This window comes from Sus scrofa, chromosome 5, assembly GCF_054392235.1.
Source record: "Sus scrofa isolate SSC_HxYL_T2T_F1_AM1 chromosome 5, Sscrofa_HxYL_maternal_Yorkshire_Landrace_v2.0, whole genome shotgun sequence".
NCBI lineage: Eukaryota > Metazoa > Chordata > Mammalia > Artiodactyla > Suidae > Sus > Sus scrofa.
The window spans coordinates 32707631-32720337 of record NC_139387.1 but is presented as its reverse complement, the minus strand read 5'-3'; the positions used below and the strand labels follow the sequence as shown (position 1 = coordinate 32720337).

The 12707-nt window shown below is 40.6% G+C and overlaps 2 protein-coding genes across 10 annotated transcripts in view; one reads left to right on the top strand and one right to left on the bottom strand.

The window, feature by feature from the left end:
- The window catches only part of XPOT (exportin for tRNA), a 196424-nt gene that overhangs the window by 120800 nt on the left and 62917 nt on the right, over positions 1 to 12707 (bottom strand). The gene's annotated exons all lie outside the window — the stretch shown is intronic.
- C5H12orf56 (chromosome 5 C12orf56 homolog) overlaps positions 1 to 12707 on the top strand; it is a 105953-nt gene that overhangs the window by 63421 nt on the left and 29825 nt on the right. For all 4 annotated transcript variants that reach the window (XR_014803504.1, XR_014803505.1, XR_014803503.1 and 1 more), the window contains exons 7-8: positions 7671 to 7777; positions 8892 to 8981. Coding sequence is in view for 1 of the 4 variants with exons in the window: in XM_013997692.3 (XP_013853146.2) it covers positions 7671 to 7777; positions 8892 to 8981 (197 nt within the window). In the remaining 3 variants the exon portion in view is untranslated. The remainder of the gene's footprint in view (positions 1 to 7670; positions 7778 to 8891; positions 8982 to 12707) is intronic.

The following is a 12707-nucleotide window of genomic DNA, read 5'->3' as shown; positions in this document are numbered from 1 at the left end:
GAGTGGTAGCTCCCAGGGGTGGGGTTGGCAGAGTCAAAGAAAAGAGAGGTAGAGGGGAAGTTTTTGGCATGTGAGAAGTATGAGCATAGACCATGAGATGAGAAAGTAGATTTCAAAAAGCTTTATATGCAGGTTCCCCTACAATAAAAATGTAATTAAAAAATTATTTTTGAGGGTTGGATTGTTGTTTTTAAAAAGGTGACTCCTGGAGTTACTGTCGTGGCTCAGCAGAAACGAATCTAACCAGCATCCATGAAGACGCAGGTTTGATCCCTGGCTTTGCCCAGTGGGTTAAGGATCTGGTGTTACCATAAGCTGTGGTGTAGGTCACAGACATGGCTTGGATCTGGCATTGCTGTGGCTGTGGAGTAGGCTGGAGGCTACAGCTTTGATTTGACCCCTAGCCTGGAAACCTCCATATGCCGTAGGTGCAGTTCTAAAAAGATTAAAAATAATAATAATAAAAGATAAAAAGGTGGGAGTTCCTGTCGTGGCTCAGTGGTTAATGAATCCGACTAGGAACCATGGTTGTGGGTTCGATCCCTGGCCTTGCTCAGTGGGTTAAGGATTTGGCATTGCTGTGAGCTGTGGTGTAGGTTGCAGACTTGGCTCCCATACCGAGTTGCTGTGGCTGTGGTGTAGGCCAGCGGCTACAGCTCTGATTGGACCCCTAGCCTGGGAACTTCCATATGCCACAGGAGTGGCTCAAGAAATGGCAAAAAGACAAAAATAAATAAATAAATAAATAAAAAGGTGACTCCTGGGGAGTCAAAGCAACCTAGTTATCACCTGGCAAGATACTTCCTCTGTAAGACTGACTTAGCGTCAGTTTCAGGTTTAGGTGAACGTATTGAGAAGCCCAGGTGAGCACTGGTGCAGTGCTAAGGAGGGAAATTCTGGTTAGTGGTCTCACACGCAATTGCCAGCATTTTACAGCACAGATGGGGAGTGCATGGTATTCCCAGCCGTACAACACGGTCTTGGCCATTTCTTAGATTCATGTGTTAGATGATCAGTTATCCTAGTTTGCCTAGACTAGGTAACAGAGTGTCTCAGTTTGCCTGGGGCTGAGGAAGTATGGCATGTGGGACTTTTAGTGCAAAAGCTAGACCAGTCCCAAGCAAATTGAGATGGTTGATTACCCTATTTAGAGGGTGTAGTAGCTACAGAGAATAGTAGGTCAAGTGTCCCCCAACATTGAGGGAGGTAGGGATGATGGAGTGCTGTATGGCCTAAAATGCTTATATGAGATAGACCCTGTTAGGAATATACCATCCAAGTTTTAACTCTGGAACTTCAGAGAATTCTGGAAAATATAGGGACAGTCATCAAAATGACTTACATATTAAAAAAAAATGACTTACATATAGTTATGAAGAGTCTACTCGGAAAGACTAAGGAAATTGGTATTATCCCCATGCAAATAAACCTCTCCAGTCCATCCCACACATGGTATTAATCTATAACCCTGATTGTGAGGACGCTGCTTCCTCAAAAACCTCTTGAAGCTCTCCTTACTGAGGTACAAACACTTTGGCTTTGGTATTTAAGGTCTCCATTAATGACCTCCATTCCAAATTTGCACAAGCATGACCTTTATTTTAGTGGGGTGGATTAGCAGGAAGGGGCCGACATTTGCAGAGGGCAAGTGCCAGGAGAACAAATCCAGCTGTAGATGCTAAGGAAGAAGGCACAGGACCCAAGGGTGAGAGTGATCACTACACAGAGAATGTGTGAAATGAAGTATCAGGGCTTTTCCGCACGTGGGCAGATTACACCCAGATGTCTGCATAAACATTTGGCACCGGGAAGAAGAGCATGTTTAGAGTTTGGGAACAGGGACTTCATGGAATGTGGGGTTGGGGGGTTGCAAGGATATAAAGTCAAGAGTACAGCCAGTAGCTGGGAAAGGACAGGCAAAGGACTTAGCACAGAGCCCAAAGAAGTCCACTTAGACAAACTGGACAGGATCAGGGATGGATTTGAAGCAGATGTGTCTAGGTAGGAGAACTGAGCTACCATCTAAGGGTTGGACGGAAGAAGGGTGTTGATGCTGAATACCTGAGTGTTGGTCTACAGGTCATTTAAGCCATTTTTTTTTAAATGTGATTTATTTATTTATTTGTTTAGTCTTCTGTCTTTTTAGGGCCATACCCGTGGCATGTGGAGGTTCCTAGGCTAGGGGCTGAATCAAAGCTACAGCTGCTGGCCTACAGCAACTCAGGATCTGAGCCGCATCTGCAACCTACACCACAGCTCATGACAACGTCGGATCCTTAACCCATTGAGTGAGGCCAGGGATTGAATCCACATCCTCATGGATATTAGTCGAGTTCATTAACCACTGAGCCATGATGCGAACTCCCATTTAAGACATCTTAAAACAGGTCTGATAGATGGCCTCCATTGTACAGCAAAAGAGGGATGCAGAGAGAGTAAAACCAGGTCTAACCCACTCAACCCTCCACCTCGCCACTTTCAACTCTTTTCTGCAAATGCTTGAACCATGAGGGATGACTTGAACACCCTGCTCTTTCCAGCCCCTCCACGTTTTCCCTACTGTTTGCTTTCTCTGGAATATTCCTTCCATTTTCTCCTGTTAAAATCCTACCCACTTGGAGTTCCCGTTGCAGCTCAGCAGTAACTAACCTGACTGGTGTCCATGAGGACACAGATTCAATCCCTGGCCTTGCTCAGCGGGTTAAGGACCCAGCATTGCTGTGAGCTGTGGCATAGATCACAGACACGGCTCAGATCTGGCGTTTCTGTGGCTGCAGTGTAGGCCTGTGGCTATAGCTCTGATTTGACCCCTAGCCTGGGAACCTCCATATGCCGTGATGGGGCTCTTAAAAAAAAAAACAAAACAACAAAAACCCTACCCACTCATTCTCCAAGGCTCATCTCAAAGGCTATTCTGCCTTTTTTGTCATCTTCATTGGGGGCTTTGGTACCTTCCTCTTTTTGATCTATTATGGCGGTTCTGTGCTACAGAATGTTCTTTGATATACTATAATCTGCATTGTTCAATAAAGTAGCCACTAGCCACATGTGGCTATTAAGCACTTGAATGTTGTTAGTGACTAAGGAAGTGAAATATTAATTTTATTCAGTTTTAATCAATTTAAATTTAAATAACCACATGTGGCCAGTGGCTTCTGTGTTGGACAAGGCAGTTCTAATGCATCTCTCTTAGCACTTTCTCTTTAACAAGTCAACCAACATTTATTGCATGTCTGTTCTGTGCCAGGCATGGTAACAGCCACTAGAAATGCAAGCATGACTAAGATACAGTTTCTACCCTCAAGAATTAGCACAGTCATTCTCTCTTTTTACTGTAGTTATTAGTATATTTTTGTTTACCGCAATATTCTATACACTTCTTCAGGATAGGCATATGTCCTTACTCATCTTTGTGCTCTCCCTAAGGCCTAACACACATTTACCAGGTCCCACAATCAATTCATAATGAACTAAAAATTTATTCTCCTCTGATCAGAAGTCTAGGAGTAAAGCTTTCATGTTTGGTTTCTTATGTGAAAATGCTACAGCTGTTCTTTAATGTAATGTTCCTTGACAAACTAAATAGAATATCTTCTAATTTAGTTGTCAAAAACAAAAGGTCAAAATGCATAACGATGGAAATAAAAGGCACTCAGGTAGTGCCTCTGTGTGAGGTCTCTCCCTACCTAAGTGGAGGACCCTGTGTCCCGCCCCACCACTGTGCCCTCAGGCCTGGCAGCTGTCATATTCTCTAACCTGCAACCAGAATCTAATCTCATATTCATTTTCACAGTTAACAAACATGACTTATACAACCCAACATCTTAATCTTCTTTTAGGAGCTTTTACATTTAAATGGTTATCTTAACCTTAAGTTAAAGCAGTGGTTTTTTCCCAACTCTGTGCTGGGCTCCCTGGGAACATAAGTTTATGTGAAACTCCCTTAAGAACCCATGCTGGGGAGGGGAAATTAAAGGCAGCTCTAATTTTTTGGTTCTTGGGTAAGAGGATGGAAAATTATATATATTTATAAATTATAATAAAATTAACATAATTAATAATTATAAATATATTCCTATAATAATAACATATAATACATATAGGTATATTCCTATAATAAACATATAATACTATATGACTATAATGATATATACAGTTGACTCTTACTTTTTTTTTTTTAGGGCTGCACCCATGGTATATGGAGGTTCCCAGCAGCGGGGTCAAATTGAGGTTGTAGCCACTGGCCTACACCTCAGCCACAGCAACTCGAGATCTGAGCCGTATCTGTGACCTACACCGCAGCTCACGGCAATGCTGGATCCTCAACCCACTGAACAAGGCCAGGGATCAAACCTGCATCCTCATGCATGCTAGTCAGATTCGTTTCTGCTGAGCCACGACGGGCACTCCTGCAGCTGACCTTTAAACAAAAGTTTGAACTGCATGGGTCCACTTAACATGTGCATTTTTTTCAATAGTAAATATTATAGTATTACATGATTGTGATTGGTTGAGTCCATGGATGTGGAACCACAGGTATGGAGGGCTGACTGTAAGTTATACTCAGAATTTTTTGGGGGGCGGGGCATGCCCACAGCATGTGGAAGTTCCTGGGCCAGGAATCTAACCTGCTCCACAGCAGCAACCTGAGCTGCTGCAGTGACAACACTGGGTCCTTAACCTGATGTGCCACAAGAGAACTCCAGTGATAATCAGATTTTTGACTGCAAAGAAGATGGGCACTTCTAGCTCCCTTCAATCCCCCACCTCATGTTGTTTAAGGGCCAAGTGTATATTATTTTCCCTTTTAGGAACTGGAGTTCCCACTGTGGTGCGGTGGGTTAAGAACCTGACTGGAGCAGGAGGCACAGATTTGATCCTCATGGGATCCAGCATTGCAGCTACTGTGTAGGTCACAGCTGTGACTTGGGTTCAGTCCCAGGCCTGGGAATGTCCATAGGCTGCAGGTGCAGCCATTAAAAAAAAAAAAAAAGAATCATCTTTGTTAGGGTATAATTTTTTTCTGTTAGGTAATTTTTATGCTTCAATTTTACTACAAGTGATATTTAAAATTATGGAAACACTTTTTCATAGGTTGACTAAACTGGAAGCTTTAGGAGTACAGATACCATGTCCAGTTTGTAACGGTAATTCTATTTTTTAATTTTTTGAGGCCCCACCATACTATTTTTCACAGCAGCTAGACCATTTTACATTCCCACCAACAGTGTACAAGGGTTCCACTTTTTCTATATCCTTGCCCATACGTGTAATTTACTGATTCTTTTGATATCAGCCATTCTCATGGGTGTGAGGGATCTAGCAGTTTTGATTTGCATTTCTCTAACAATAAGAGATGTGGAGCATTTTTTCATGTGCTTACTGGCAATTTGTATATCTTCTTTGAAGAAATTATTGGGGGCCAATTTACATATAATGAAATCCACCCATTTTAAGAGTGCAGTTTAAAGTTTTAACAGAAGTATATTTCTACATAACCACCACCCTAGTCAAGACTGAGAACATTTCAATCACTCCTTAGGGCTACCTCATGCCCCTTGGCAGTCAGTTTTCTCTGACCCTGACGGTAGGCAACTATTGTGTTTTCTGTCTTAGAATTCCACTTAGATGGGATTGTAGACTCTGTATTCTTTTATGTTTAGCTTCTTTCGACACAATATTTTTGAGATTATTTCATGCTGTTGCTGGTAGGTGGAAGATTTTTATTTTGTTTTGTTTGGTTTTATTTTATTTTATTTTATTTGTCTTTTTAGGACCACACCCACTGCATATGGAAGTTCCCAGGCTAGGGGATGAACTGCAGCTGCAACTGCCGGCCTACACCACAGCTATAGCAATGCCAGATCTGAGCAGCACGTGTCACCTACACCACAGGCTCACGGCAATGCTGAATCCTTAAGCCACTGAGCAAGGCCAGGGATCAAAGGCATGTCCTCATGGATACTAGTTGGGTTTGTTACCACTGAGCCACAACGGGAACCCTAAGATATAGTAAAAGTGAAAAATCCTGCACCACTGAGCAGGAGGGAGATCACAGTGATAACTGATAGTTACTAAGCACTTACAATGTGCTGAGAGCTGTTCAGGCTTTGCAAATACATCTTTTTTTTTTTTTTTTTTTTTTTAGGGCCACACATGCCGTGCATGTGCAGCATATGGAAGTTCTCAGGCTAGGGGTCGATTTGGAGCTACAGCTGCCAGCCTACACCACAGCTCACAGCAATGCTGGATCCTCAACTCACTGAATGAGGCCAGAGATCAAACCTGCAACTTCATGGTTCCTAGTTGGTTTCGTTTCCGCTGCGCCACAACAGGAACTCCAGGCTTTATAAATATATCTTATATAATCCTATTAATCCCATTTCAGAGATGAAGAAACCAAGTCATAGAATGTATAAATAATTTGCCAAATGTCATTTAGGACCCAAGGGAAGAGCTGGGGATTTGAACTCAAATAACCTGGCTTCAGAGTCAGTGTGGAAAACTACCACACTCTGCTAATTTATTAGGGCACTGGGTAAACCCCAGCACTTCTTACTGTACCTCTTGCCATCCTCAGCCTCTTCTCATGCCATATCACCCAGATAAGAGCACACACATACCTGTCTAAGCAAAGAGTCTTAAGTTGTAAGTTGCCGCTAACAAACAAAAGTGCTGGGGGGAAAAAAAGAACAATAAAAGAAGAGAAAAGAGAAGCACTTGCTTTCTATTTCTCATTAGTACCAACTTGCCTGACTTCATGGGTCAATGCTTATTTTCATGCTCACTTATCTATGAGACTAGATAGGAACACAAAAAAACTGGTTCTCCCACTTTTAAGTCAGTGTTTATTTTGGCAGCAATGGTGATCTACATTTCCACTGTATTAACCTAAGTACTACTCTCATTCTGTACCATCTTCACAGGCTGCCCAGTGCTGTACATTTGTTTTTGAACTAGTAAACATGTTAAAATAAGCATTTTTCTATCCATTATTTCATTATATCCTCATAAAGGGCAAATTACTTTGGAAAGGTGGGAAATATGGTGGTCCCCACTTAATATGATTATTTCAAGGTGACTGAATGACTTGCCTAAGATTATACACCTACTCCTTTTTTTTTTTTTTTTTTTTCCTTTTTTCCTTTTCAAGGGCCGCTTCCTGCGGCATATGGAGGCTCCCAGGCTAGGGGTTGAATCAGAGCTGTAGCCGCCGGCCTACGCCAGAGCCACAGCAACGCAGGATCCGAGCCGCATCTGCAACCTACACCACAGCTCACGGCAACGCCGGATCGTTAACCCACTGAACAAGGGCAGGGATCGAACCTGCAACCTCATGGTTCCTAGTCGGATTTGTTAACCACTGCGCCATGACGGGAACTCCTATACACCTACTTCTGCATGACTTTCAGTATTAATGGTCAAGCTGGGCCAAAAGGCATCTCCCAGCATCATCTGCTAGGTTTTAGCTCTGGCTCTGTTCACCACGACAGTGGTCTCCTGGTTTTAAGTAAAGGTGTATGTTCAATTTGGGTTATGCTAGTGTTAATGAAACTCTAAATCACTTCCTCTCTAATCAAAGAACAAGTCATTTCTTATTTTTATTATGTAAGGATAGTTTTGCCAACAGATACCTCAACTATCATCTTCTTTCTCGTTTGCTTTCACAGACCAGTGACCTTTTCTATTTCCTCGTGAACAAACTTCATGAGTACTTGCCAGAGTCTAGGGATAAGAATGCACTTCAAAATAAAAGCCAAAGGGCTGATGAGCTGCTGTAAGTACTAACTGGATATTCAGAGATATTTTTTTCTGTAGGATGTTAAAGATAAATAGAATACACTGGACAAAATATATATTGTACCGGAGTTCCCGTTGTGGCTCAGCAGTAATGAACCCAACTAGCATCCATGAGGTTCAATCCCTGGCCTTGCTCAGTGGGTTAAGGATCTGGTGCTACTGTGAGCTGTGGAGTAAGCCGGTAGCTGTAGCTCCCATTCGACCCATAGCCTGGAAACTTCCACTGCTGTGGGTGTCGCCATAAAAAGCAATATATGTATGTATATATATACTGCATTAATGATTAATGGTGTTATAAGTTTTGCATCACATGGGTTTTTAAAAATAGTGTTCATTTTGTTCTAATATTTAAAGAAAAACTACACAAGAAACTAGTGATGGTGGCTGTCCCAAAAGGGAAAAAAATGAATGTGTGAAGGAAAGATAACTTTCATTCTGTTCCCTTTTTTTACCTTTGAAATTCTGAGCCAAAAATTACCTACCTGAGGAGTTCCCATTGTGGTTCAGTGGTAACGAGTCTGACTAGTGTCCAGAGGATGTGGTTTTGATCCCTGGCCTCACTCAGTGGGTTAAGGATCTGGCATTGAGTGAGCTGCCACATAGGTCACAGATGTGGCTCCTGTCTGGTGTTCCTGTTGCTGTGGTGTAGGCCAACAGCTGCAGCTCCGATTTGACCCCTAGCCTGGGAACTTCCATATGCATGTGTGGCCTAATAAAATAAACAAACAAACAAACAAACAAATAAATATCCTACTTGAAATAGTTAAAATTATTAAATGTAGTTTAAAAATAGTGTGTGATTATCATAAAAACTTTGCAAAAAATAATTGCAAAAACCAATATGAAAATGACTTTAAATCTTTACACAATTAATTCATTCAACAAACGTATCTGCATGCTTACTATGTAGCAATCATAGAGTAGCCACTCAACCAACCTTGGTTGTTTGATATACAGAATTTCCTTCCTCTATTTTTTTATACATGGGTATCTGAATGCAGTTCTATCAGTGATAAGCGATTGTGTGGAATTCTGAACTTATAAATGAAATCATGCCATTTCTGTGATTTTTTTTTCCCTTTGTTTTCTAGAGCATGCATTGAAATTATACAGACTCTGGGACTGATGTTCAGAGAAACAGAAACTGAGTCATCACGCCTGAACACATTGGCAGCTAAGAAGTAAGTCTTTTTAAAAATTGAGACCTTGTAGTTGCAACCCATTAAATACTCTGTGGAAAGTCTTCCAGAACTCGTAACTCTCTGACTTCTCTGTTCAATCCCCTTGTAAATATATGAAACTCATCACTCACTTCCTTCTGTGATGAACTAATTAGTTGGTGCATATTGAGTTCTCTCTGATTATTGAGGGCACAAAGATTTTGTTAGCATAAGTTTATTTTGGTCATTGTCTGGAAAAGAGCAAATGACTCATCATATGGTAAAAACCAGGGGGTCTCTACTAGAATTTTCCAGAGTACTCTTTTATCAATATTACAGAAAAATTACATTGTAAAGGCAAGAATGATAGTAGCTTACTTTAATATAAAATTGTGCAACCTTGAAATAAATGACACTGGAGAGGAAAAGGTTATAATAAAGACACTCCAAAATATGTGGCCCTGGATTTCCCGTCATGGCACAGCAGAAACAAATCCGACTAGTCTCCATGAAGATGTGGGTTTGATCCCTGGCCTCGCTCAGTGGGTCAGGGATCTGGTGTTGCTGTGAGCTGTGGTGTAGGTCACAGACATGGCTCAGATCCCAAGTTGCTGTGGCTGTGGTGTAGACCAGCAGCTGTAGCTCCAATTCAACCTCTAGCCTGGGAGCCTCCATTTGCTGTGGGTTTGGCCCTAAAAAGCAAAACAAACAAACAAACAAAAACCCCACAAAAATATGTGGCTCAAATTTATAGAAATTTACATCTTTCCTAACATAACAGTCCAGAGTAAATAGCCATGCTTTCCTCTACAAGATCAGCTAGAGATCCAGGCTCCTTTCTTTTTCTTGCTCTGCTATCGTTTATCCTGCTGTCTTTGTCCTCATGGGTTAGCTGGCTGGACTTCTTGCCTTCACTACACCTTGTGGGAAGCAGGCAGAGAAGTATAGGGCAAGCAAATTTCCTCCAAGCAAAGCATGTAAGACTTTTGCTTACATTCTATTGGTGAGAACTTTAGGCATATGGCATTTCTAGCTGCAAAAGAGGCTGCAAAATGTAGTTGGCTGGCTAAGCACCTAGCTACACTTCAGATGGCAATGGAGACATCTATTATTTAAATGAAGAATGTGTAGTGAGGGACAAGAGCATTCTTTGCCATAGAAAGTATATGTTTACATGGTTTGCATATTATCTGCTTGACCTTTTTATTCTTTCTTTTTAGGGCCTCATCTGCAGCATATGGAAGTTCCAAGGCTAGGGGTCGAATTGGAGCTATAGTTGCTGGCCTACACCACAGCCACAGCCACAGCCAAATGGGATCCCAAATGTGTCTGCGATCTACACCACAGCTCACAGCAATGCTGATCCTTAACCCATTGAGTGAGGCCAGGGATCAAACCTGCATCCTCATGGATCCTGGTTGGGTTCATGACCACAGAGTCACAATGGGAACTCCCTGCTTGACCTTTTTATGAGGCTCATAGGCTATGAACTACATCCTTGGGCAATGTTCTGACTAAAATCTTACTTTTTTACCAGCATTATCAATTGTTTATCTACATTTCTCGTATTAAGAAGGTTGGAGAAAGAGGAGAACCATAGACCCTAAAACATTTGAACCAAAGAACTTTTAGTAATATTTATCCAGGCTATTTATTAAAGACCTTTACAAATACATTTTAATGAAAATATTCATTGGCATATCTTAAGCAACTTGCTATGTGCCGGGAACTATATAGGCATACTGTTTTATAGCAAGGGTGTTCAAATGTTTCTCTATAAGGCCATATAGCAAATATTTTTGGCTTTTCAGGCCATATAATCTCTGTTGAAACTCCTTAATTCTGCCATTGTCACAAAATCAGCCATAGATGAAATGCAAAGGAATGGGCATAGCTGTGTTCCAATAAAGCTTTATTTACAAAAACAGGCTCTGGGCTATTTGACCTGCATGCTACCAATTGTTTACCCTTGCTTTACAGTATACAAGGAAAATATACTCTGTTATTTACTCTGCACATTTCTTTATGCAGTTGACAGTACTGCCATTTCCCCATCTCTAAGATAGAGACTGAAGATTATTTCTGATATTTATGTCTTCTCCTATATTGAAATTATTGCTAGATCATGCTATTCTTTTTGTCCAAATTTTTATCCCTACTTTTCTTTATCCAAGTTGGAAAAAATCATTCTTACCAATCTATGTTGGAAAATGTTGCATTTTAATTGTTCTTGGTTTGACCACATCAGTCCTACTATATCAGGCTACTTTCTTGATATGACTAATTCTTTTCATGTCCTTTGATACATATATTGTATATTGCTATAGTAGAGTCTGGTTATAATACTAACTTTTTGGTCAATTTTTTATATCCATAGGGTCAAATCACTTACCTAGACCATTAACTTGCACAGTAAATGTCTAATACAACTAATAATCTTCTATAACCATGTATCAAATTACCACAAATTTAGTGGCTTCAAACAACATAATTATATTATGTCACAGTTTATAGAGATAAAGAAATATGGGCACAGTTTAACTGGATCATCTGCTCAGGGTCTCACAAGGCTGCAGCCTTATCTGAGGCTTGGGGTCCTCTTCCAAACTCATCTGGGTAGTCATTGGCAGAGTTAATTTCCTTATGGCTGTAAAACTCATGACAGCTTGCTTCATGGCAGGATAATATCTCTGACCTCAGGGAAGGCCTAAACTTTCTTTTATTCATTCCATGAGATCAGGCCCACCCTAAATAATCTCCCCTTGATTAACTCAAAAATCAACTAATTGAGGATCTTAATTATACTGACAAAAACCCCTTCCCCTTTCTCATCTAACATAACATAAATGACAAACGTGACAGCCTAATGTATTCACAGGTCCTAACCTAACCATAGTAAAGTGGAAGGGATCATATAAAGTGAATACACCAGAGGATGGAAATCTTAGAAGCCTTATTAAAATTCTGCCTACCACACTAACAGGATGGCTTATGACACCATGAGTTTTCCCTTCAAAGTTTGAATTTTAAGATATTATAATACATTAAAAATTCTTACATTGGACAAAAGCAAGAGAGGCTACAACTCTCTTGTCTGAAAAAGGGAGGCCACACCAAAAATTATGCAAAATGAAAAGGCATAGAATTATGACTCAGGTAGGGTAGCAAGAAAAAAACCCCAGAAAAACAGCTAAGTGATCTGGAAATTACCAACCTCCATGAAAAAGACTTTAGACTGATGACAGTAAATATGATTCAAGATCTTGGAAATAAACTGGAGGCAAAGATTGATAAATTACAAAAAACAATGAGCAAAGAAATAGAAGATTTAAGGATTAAGCAAGCAGAGAGGCAAAATGCAATAACAAATAAAAAATTCACTAGAAGCAACCAACAGGAGAATACACAGGAGGCAGAAGAATGAATAACTAAGGTGGAAGACAGACTAGGGGAAATCATTGATGTGGAACAGAAAAAAGAAAAAAGATTGAAAAGATATGAAGACAGTCTAAGAGAACTCTGGGACAATGATAAACACACTTACACTCATATTCTAGGAGAAGAGAGAGAGAAAGGACCAGAAAAAAATATTTGAAGATATAATAGGCGAAAATTTCCCTAACATGGGAAAGGGATCACTCAAATCCAGAAAGCACGAGTACCATATAAAATAAATCCAAGGAGGAACACCCCAAGACACATATTAATCAAACTGACCAAAATTAAAGACAAAGAGAAAATATTGAA